This window comes from Strigops habroptila, chromosome 2, assembly GCF_004027225.2.
Source record: "Strigops habroptila isolate Jane chromosome 2, bStrHab1.2.pri, whole genome shotgun sequence".
NCBI classification, from domain to species: Eukaryota; Metazoa; Chordata; class Aves; order Psittaciformes; family Psittacidae; genus Strigops; species Strigops habroptila.
Genome location: NC_044278.2, coordinates 36,347,801 through 36,356,975, shown reverse-complemented (window position 1 = coordinate 36,356,975; position 9,175 = coordinate 36,347,801). Strand labels below are relative to the sequence as shown.

Below are 9,175 nucleotides of genomic sequence, written 5' to 3'. Positions count from 1 at the left end.
AGCCTCTCCCATGACAGTTTCTGAAACCACCTAGAATAGGGTCAGCCAAGCCAGCCTCGTGCTCCCCGCAGCACAGGATGCTGCCCTCCTTCGCTGAACCCTCCATGTGCTCTCAAGCATGCTCACACAGCAAAGTCTCTTTAAAAAAGTACATCCTAGAAGATAAAATGGTTGTGTTATGTCAAGGGACAGCACCGCGATCAGGTGCTCCCCGCCACGGCCCTATTTTTAGAGCGCAGATGAGCCGCAGGGCAGGCACACGTTTGCATTGTGACAGCATGAGGCTGTTGCTGTGTTTGAGCATGGATGCAAGCGCCAGCATGGAGAAGGCCCAACTGTACTCGGTCGAGATAGTGGAAAGCTGACTAAGCGGAGAGGTTTGGGGAGCACGTGCTCAAGATCACTGGAGGAGGAGCTGGCCTGAAGAGGAAGACATGTCAATCTTCTCTTTGCCTGTGGGCATGGTGAGAAGTGAGGTGTCTGCCATGCACCCATGGAAGTGGTGTGAAGCTGATTTATGCTCAGCTCAAACCATCCAGGCATTACGTGGCTCATCAGATAAAGGTGTCTGTAACAATAGCTTTTCATGTTCTCCCTTGCCTCAAGTTTATCTGGCCCACCTCTGCTTCCTGGGAAAATCAGGGGGTAAAAGCAGCCCGCACTGGAGAGTAGGGAGGTCTGGGTTTCAGTTCCTTGCTAAACTGGACGATGGCTTAGAAGGAAACCCAGGGTGTGCGTGTAAAGCAGTACAGGAGAAACCATCATCCTCTTTATCTGGGCCCTGGAGAAAGATGTCAGTGATTGTGCTGTCCTGTGTGGAAATGGGCCTTCAGCTGCCAGCAGCAGACAGCTGCCAGACCCCTCTCTCGCCTCCTGGCTCAGCTACAAGACTACCTTACCTCCAGAAGCAGTCACACTGTTAGCCACGCAGTACAAACATTCAGCAGAAGACTCAATTCCATGGCAACGCACCACAAGAGGCATCAGTTCTGCATCGTTCCCTGTGGGGCACTTTCAGGAATAAGGTGTCATTCTCCCTTTCCTTCAGGATGAGGGTGATTGACACCCTTTCTTCAACTCCCCCAAGAGCAAAGATTTAACTTGCAGTACAGAGTCCATGAGATCACAACTCTGAGCCTCACTGCTCTGGAGAGAGAAACTTTTTTCCAGATGCTTTTCTGAAATGGACCAGGTCCATGCTCTGCTCAAGACCCTTTCGGTGGGTGTCCTGGCCCTCATCAGGAGAAAGCGTGATTTAAACATTTCAGCTGAAGCGTTTGGCTATCACAGGGCATACTACTGATAAAAACAGCCCCAAAACGAAACTCAGGAGTTTGGGTTCGCAGCAAGAACTTCTTTCTACAAGGGGAAGGGCAGATCCAGACCCTGAAGAGAGGATCTGCCCAAACCCAGGGAGCCCAGCCTCTTAGACAGACGAAGTTCCCGAGCCACGTAAAAGTGACATTCTGTCCCTTCAGATTCCCGCAAAGTGTTCTCATAGTTTTAATGCTCCACATTCAAACTGAAGCATTTACCCTAGTACTATTTTCCACCCCTCTGCAGACACCAGTGAAAGGAGAATTCAGTCAATTCAACTTCAAACGATGACAAAGGAGGGAAAATAATTGAATCTATTCACAATTCTTTAACTAGAAGGCGATGCAGAAAGTGTTGTGAATACCGCTTTCAAACCTCTGCCCCAGAAAGGGCGCCCACCCAATGTTTTCTTGCAACCTTGAATTTAGAAAGCCGATGCAGATTCTACATCAGATTTCATCAGCCGCTCGCCGGCACCTGTGCCAGCCCTGCTCCGCTTCGGGAACTGCTCGCAGAGCCTCCTTTCATGAACATTAATGAGTCGGAGCTCGTTTCGCACCCAGGCACGGAATTAATGGGAGTCAGTTTAGCCTCTTCGTTTCTCAACAGTTTTATTGCCTTTAAGAAAATTTTTGTAAAATATAAATACAAAGGCAGGAGATTTACTTACAAAGTTAAAACACAGATCTCAAACATAAACACACAATTCAGAAAATTTAGTTTATGTACAGTTTCAAGCAACTTCAACATATGTTAGTTTTTCAATATTTTACAAGGTACAGAAAAAATAGTTCAAAGTCTTCTTTAAATAAAGAGCATAAAATGTTTAAACATATATAAACAATCCGGTTTGATGTGTGAAAACTAAATTTCACAGCTTTTAAATTAGGATATAAAAGTTCTTACAATTAGTTGATGCGTATGGATATGGTTTAATTTATATTACAAACTATTGAATTATATTCAATAGTGGCTTACCTGGCCAAAGCAGGTAATTCTGTAAACAAAAAAACAAAAATCATATCACCAAGTGCCTTACCGAATTCTACCTCCCAAACGAGCCACACGACTTTGATCACATCACCTAGAAAAAGTCTGTTCTGTGTAATCAGTGCTTTGTATGAAACAAAGTCAATGTGTGGGTGTGTTCTTTAAAAAAAAGGAAAAAAATGTGTTCCGAGTAATAACAAACTTATCCCAAAGCCTGTGTGCATTTTAAAGAAACATTATATAACAATTTTGTAAAAACTGATTGAAGTTAAAAAAAAATTCTTCCAAAATCCATCCAACTGGAATTCAGATCTCTTATATAAAGGAAAGATATTTTCATATTTAATAGTGTCCTTTCTTTACAGAAACAATTGCATCTGAACACATATACATAAAGAAGTAACTGTATAGAGCACTGTACATTAAATGGCCTGATGGTTCACCAGAGGATGTCGAAGGGAGGGTCCTCGTGCGGATGCAACCAGTGAAGCGAGGAGCCGAGCAAAGTCTTGAGTTCACTTGTAAACTCAACCAAGTCCAACAGCTCTTTGCTCTCTGGGTTAAAAGCTTCAAGGTCCGTAGCGCAAGAGAACAACTGGCTGAGAGAAGTCTGTTTGTAAAACTCTGCCTCCGTGATGGTGACGACTTCCAGATTGGGGAAGTTGCAGCGGAAGATGCGAGATGACATTTTTAGCCTCTTCACCACGTCCGAGAGCAAAAGCCAGTTTCGTGGTCTGTGGGGGTGAAGGAGAAAGAGGCTCCAGTAACTGACATTAAGTCACAGGCTTGTTGACTCCATCATATCGCTCTGTGACAAGCTCTCCCCAAACATACCTGCACAAGAAACCTCCCTGAAATCAAGACCATTGTCCAGAGGGGTGCAGGCATGTGCTTATTTACTCATAGTACTGCTGCCCACAGCTTTGGGGCAGGAGGAGGACCAGGCATGAAAGGCACTGAAGCCTATAAACCCAGGGCTTGTGAGCATGCACGTGGGTCAGCAGCCATCCCAACGGCTGCTCATACGGTTAAAGGTTCACCCGGCTGAGCCTGACCCTCATTTAGCAAGTTAGGAGATGGCTGACACTTATAACCAGAAATTTCAGCACCTCTGACTTGCAGAGATGCCAATACTAGATACAAGTCAACAGAGGGCTGTTTTTCTCAGATTAAGAATACATTTTTTTAATTCAATCATTGTACTTGTCCATTTCAGACAACTGAAGTTATATCCATCACCCAAATAATAAAAACATGCTAAAACCCACACTCCTGCATGATTAATATCTGAAACTAATTTTCCCACAGCTGTCATCACAATTGGTGCAAATGACAAATGGTAGCTGTTTACAAAGCTAATTTAGATCTTGAATACAATAGATAATAAAACTTCCAGGTCTTTGCTTATTATTAAGTATCATAGCATCTTCTGTAAGATGTATATTTGTTTGATCTAATTCAGATCTTTAAACCAGTTTTGATGCAAAGTCTGGAATAGCAGTAACGGTGTTCTTTCATTATCCACGAAGTGTGTCCACTCAGCAAAACAGAAAAGCCCATTAAATAAAATTAAGAACACCTTACGAACACGATATCCAAATTTAAGTGCTAGAAGCACTTGTATTCTGGGATGCTATACCAAGATGCCTGCCTGGGATGAGGGAAGGAATTTGTGTTCAAACGTCACTCATTCCATTCAGGAGTATGACACTCAAAACACAGCTCTGACAAGATAGCCTTTCCCCCTTTCACCTCCTATTAGCCTATTTCTAAAAAAGCATGGCAGTTAGAGTATTGCTCTCTCATTTACGTTACATAAATGCAAACGCTGTTCCCCACGGACAGAAACTGCCGCCATCCCAAGCAGATTGTCTCGTCTATTTTTACCCCAAAACCTGTATTTGTTCTTACCCCTGAGAGAGACACACTTGAATGTTGTAACATGGCAAGGGAGGCTCATCTGAAAATTCAAATTCAAACACATCGCTAAAACCATCTTCATCTTCATCACCTGGGCCAGGAGGATTTGCCAAGATGTCAAAGCCAGATTCATCTTTTGGATCTAAACAAAATTGAATAAAGGTGCCAAGTCAGCATTGAAGAGACTGTTGCACGTCTTTGCTTTTTCTTCCAATAACGTGATCTGTAAATAAAATCAGTTTGCTTCCTTCCTAGCTTCCTCCACCACAAAAACAGAACAGCCCCCACCCCCACATGCCACATGTTTTGAAAGTCTCCGCATACAAAGAAATAAAGGGTAACATTTGCTCACCGCACACAGAGCTGCCATAGAAATCCCAGTACAAACCAGGGTCATCAACGCTTCGACCTTGCAGGTCAGTTAAATACTCTGGAGAGGAAAAAAAAACAACAAAAACATAGTGATGAGAACAAAAAGCTGGCAAGTTTAGCAGACCATGTGTCATACAGTCTCACTATGCATCCTCCATACCCTCCATCAAAGAAACCCACACCGTATATCCTGACACACATGCTACAAACAACAGCATATACACACTGTTCTCACAAATAGTCCTGGAATTTGCTTTTCTCCTGCATGCTTTCTCCCAGAACATCACATAATGACCCACCACATCAAATGATCACTCACGATGTAACAGGGACAGACCCAACCTCAAGCTTCAGAAACCAAGAGTGGCATTTTATTTTTGTGACACATAGGATGTATCACATTTTTTAGCCTGCACAGCTATTCTGGACACCAACTTGGGGCTGAAACAGTGGCCCCAAAGAAACTGCTGGGAAAGGCTTTTCCACACATTTATGTCCAGAAGATGTCATTCTTTTCTGCAGACATAATTTGGGAGATTTGCTAGTTGAGCTGATGAAACGATACTGGGACTCAAGATGCTAAGAAGTCCGAGATACTGGACTTTACTGGAGTCCTGATAGACCGATGCACTTTCTACATGGCACCATTTAAACAGGTAAGTGGATAAGTACTTAAACTCATTGACTGTGAACATTGCAAATATTTTCAGAAGTGAGTTATTAGGGAATGCAAGTGTCTTTATCCAAGACTAACAGGAAAAAAACCTAAAACCATGTTAGAACATGGACACGTTTAAAGACAAGAGCCTTTAATACAGTTTTACAGCATTCTGGATACAAAATGAGGCAGAACTTGCAAAAAGACAAGTGCTAGAAGGATAAAAAGCGAGACCATGGGAATACATGATTATGTTTAACAAACAGCTATTTGATTTGGCAAGTTTCTTATTTTCATTTCAAGGAGAAAACTGAAGGCACTGAAGCAGCCCGCTGACCACCTACCTACCTATCAAATCTGACAGTGGCATAATCCTTACGACTTACTGAGAGTTTCAATTAGAAGGAGCCCCCATGCATGGCTATGCCTCCCACCTGCAGCCACTGGGTTTAGGCAGGCAGAGAGGGAGCTTCTGCAGCCTACCCTAACTAATGCTCCTTGGCGTGGAGCCATCCCCACCAGGCAGCAGGGACTTTGAGGGGCCAGGGAACATCCCCCCGCTTGCCACAACCAGCAAAGCCCCACACATCATGGCCACGAACCTGTGAGGAAGGTCTCCATGAGCTTACTGTGGGTCATTTTCACGATGGTCCTCCCAGAGTAGGTCGCAAGTGTTGGATCAGCACCATAAGACAGTAACAAGCGGACAATCTCCAAGTGATCGTTTTCGACCGCGTCATGGATTGGTCTAGGGGGAAATGAGAAAGATCACGGCGTTACATTTTGACTCAACAGTATTACTCAAACGTGTTTGACAAGAAACTTCTGACTTCATATCAGAGTTATTTATAGCAAATAACACTATTACTACAGCTGCCAATTATCTTATTGTCAGTTTCACTTGCACATCATCCCCTCCCCTCTTGTCTTTTCACAGTCAGACTGCTCTGGGCAGATATTTCTTTTAAGTCTATTCATCGCTCCACACATTTTGAGGGCCAGTAAAATAATTACACCACTGTAACAGAAAACAGGAGTTTGTGTGTAGCCTCACAAACATCATTTTGGTGCAAGCCACTCTACTGTTCCAAACCTCTGACAATTTAACAGCATGTTGTGGAGTAAGGGCTAATTCAGCCTGCCCCTGGGCAAGCACGGAAATCAGTTACCCAAAGCTCTTAAATTATGTACACAGAAATAAGTTAGGAAAATTTGCTAGGAATTAAACTTCCACACTATATCCTCTTTAAACAGTACTTGTGAATAGATTTGCAGCACAATTCAACCCTTCTACTCAGAGAATAGAAAAACATGTTATTTTAAGTTTAGTCCATCCAGACATTAACGCATTTTACATGGCACAAGCAATCTATACAGGCTCAGACATAGATTTTGTGAGCCTACAGAAGGATTATTCATTAATACACATGCCTGCAATTCCAGGTTTAGAATTCCTTATCGCTAATTATAAATCGCATTAACTTTCGCCTTTAAAATTGATTATATGGAACGGGGAGTTGTCTGGAAGTAGGACATATTACCCTTCAGACTAATGAAGATGTGTTAAAATCCCATCTTTTCCTTAAGACAGCAATGAATAGGGAACTGAAAAGGGAGTCAAAGGCATGACCAGTAATCATGGCAGTTCAACTCAACTCTACACTCCTCCTCCTTGATGCTGTCAACACCACTGCCCCACAACAAGGCTTTCAAGCTCTCAAACAGATGTGTTAAAGGGAAGGGAAGGAAGGACTTTAACCAGGATCACATACAGCCTTCCTAGAAAGCTTTCAGAATGATGTTACAAGGAGAAGTCATCAGGAAGCACAGAGAAGCAAATCCCTTGGCTCCATCTACCAAACCACGCTTGGCTATCAACCAGGGCCCAAACTCCCTCCTGCAAAGAGGCCATGTCCGACCACTCCTTCTACCACAGCTGGTATGTCCCCTCTATGTCACCACTGTCGTCCCGTCTATCACACAGCACTGCTGGTAGGAGAGAGACTCTAATCCACCTCAAAAGGAAGCATGTTCCAGGTGTGTTTACTCCAAGTACCTTCTAGTAGGCTGTGACTTAGGGTGATTAACATCTGTCACACATGAAGCACTCTTGCTTGCCCCTGTCTTGCTCGAAAGCTGTATGCAGTTTTGGTTTTGACATATGTACACCATATACTGACATGAGGAAGTGCACTTGGAGAGTTTGTGGCTCATTCCCTATGAAGAGACGGCTTATCCCAAGCTGCCTGCCTCCTGCACACCTCCTGCACACTCCTGCACACACCAACACAGCGAACAACCAGGTCATCCTTGAGCTGCTGAGCTTAGTCCTCAATCCAGCTCGTGCCGCTCTCAGACCCCTGGCACCAGAGAGTGCAGCACGTGCATGCCTTCAAAGCCCAACATGCTGCTCTTTGGAAAGTCACTTTCAAATTTTAAGATTAAAGAGGTCCGTGAGGATCATCTGCAAAGCGTCAGGATATCCCTTCTCCATTCCTCAGGGAAGTCTCTAACATTACACTCATACTATGTGATGCTCTTGAGACAGACGGTGCTGGAGAAGCCAGAATCCCTGGGGTCCCCCGCAAGCCTCACTCTCCCATCTCCTCCTACTGACTCAGTGCTTCCACACAGGGACAACTGCAGCATCATGTGCCTGCACAGCACCCAGCACATCCAGGATCTGGCCAGTGCTAAACATCCCAGGCGATACAACCCAAGAGGTAACAAATAATAGGGGTGCTGACACGGAGGCTCAAGAAGTATCAGGTGTTTCTGGCTGTCAGCAAGCATCTGAGGCCTGAGCTGTCAGGTCACGACACGCCGAGCATCTATAGCGGGAAAGGTCAGCCTTGCTGCAAACCCTCCTGTCCCCCACTGGGCTTGAAGCATCCCTGGCTGACAGTCTGGCAACAGGCACAGGGAACAGATGAGAGTTACGGCTGCTGCCAAATGCTGGGGACGTTTTTTCTCCCCCACACCCTCACTTTAGTGGAGTCTTTAATTTTGAACTGTTTTCCACTTTATTTTAGAATTAGGATTTTCTGGTTTGGGGGAGGGTGGGGGGTGGAGAGCGCTGTGGATTTATTGGTTTGTGGGTTTTCTTGTTTGGCTTTTTCTTAAACTGACTTACCTAAGTGGCTTTTGAAGCAGTAATGAATTCAAGATGATCCCTTAACTTATTAAAAACAGCATCTAAATCACCGCCCAGTGTTTCAATCGATTTAACGACACCCGGATGAGTTTATTAAAGGGCACCTGGGCATTCCCCAGGAAGGAAAAATCACAGCGCATGGGCTGTAACTCCAGGGTGGGACCCCCTCTCCCTTTCTGTAGGTCACCCAACCCAGCACGGTGGTGCAGACAGGAGCAGGCAGCAGGGCAGGCAGCAGGGCAGGCAGCAGGGCAGGCAGACCCACCTTTGTTGCCTGCCAGAGCACAGGGAGGCTGCCCCAGGCACGAGAGGGAACTTCACAGAGGCAAGGGGAAGGAAAGGTGCAGTAAAGCCGTGCGGAAGGAGGAAGAACAATAAATAGAAGGAAGTGAAGGAAGGAAAGGAAACACTGGCAGGGAGGGGGGGTGAAAGGGAGATTCCCCATAGATAAGGCAAGGGGAAAAAAGGCAGTAACAGAGCATTGACAGACTCTTTTACTGGCTAGCACAGCTTCTTGGCATGCTCAAGAGCAAGACCATGCAAAGGCACAGCTACTTGTTTGCTTCTCCCACCAGGGCCAGCAGAGGAGGGAGTATTTTTCAGTCTTGGCAGAGTTTAACCATCCTCTTTGTAGGATGCAAAAGTGACTACTGGAGACAGCAACTCTTTCAGATGTGAAAAAAAGATTCCTGGGAGTCCTCTCCTGGGCTGCTTTGCCCGTATCATCTTTTCCACCCTGAGCATCGTGGAAATAAACACTCTCT

At 44.9% G+C, this 9,175-nt stretch overlaps 1 protein-coding gene across 10 annotated transcripts in view; it reads right to left on the bottom strand.

Moving 5' to 3' along the window:
* Nucleotides 1–1,906: 1,906 nt before the first annotated feature.
* The window catches only part of BCOR (BCL6 corepressor), an 82,543-nt gene continuing 75,274 nt past the window's right edge, over nt 1,907–9,175 (bottom strand). For all 10 annotated transcript variants that reach the window (XM_030475147.1, XM_030475155.1, XM_030475130.1 and 7 more), the window contains 4 exons: nt 5,860–6,005; nt 4,580–4,657; nt 4,219–4,369; nt 1,907–3,041 (listed from right to left, as the gene is read on the bottom strand). In XM_030475147.1, the coding sequence (XP_030331007.1) occupies nt 2,747–3,041; nt 4,219–4,369; nt 4,580–4,657; nt 5,860–6,005 (670 nt within the window). In that variant the 3' untranslated portion in view covers nt 1,907–2,746. The remainder of the gene's footprint in view (nt 3,042–4,218; nt 4,370–4,579; nt 4,658–5,859; nt 6,006–9,175) is intronic.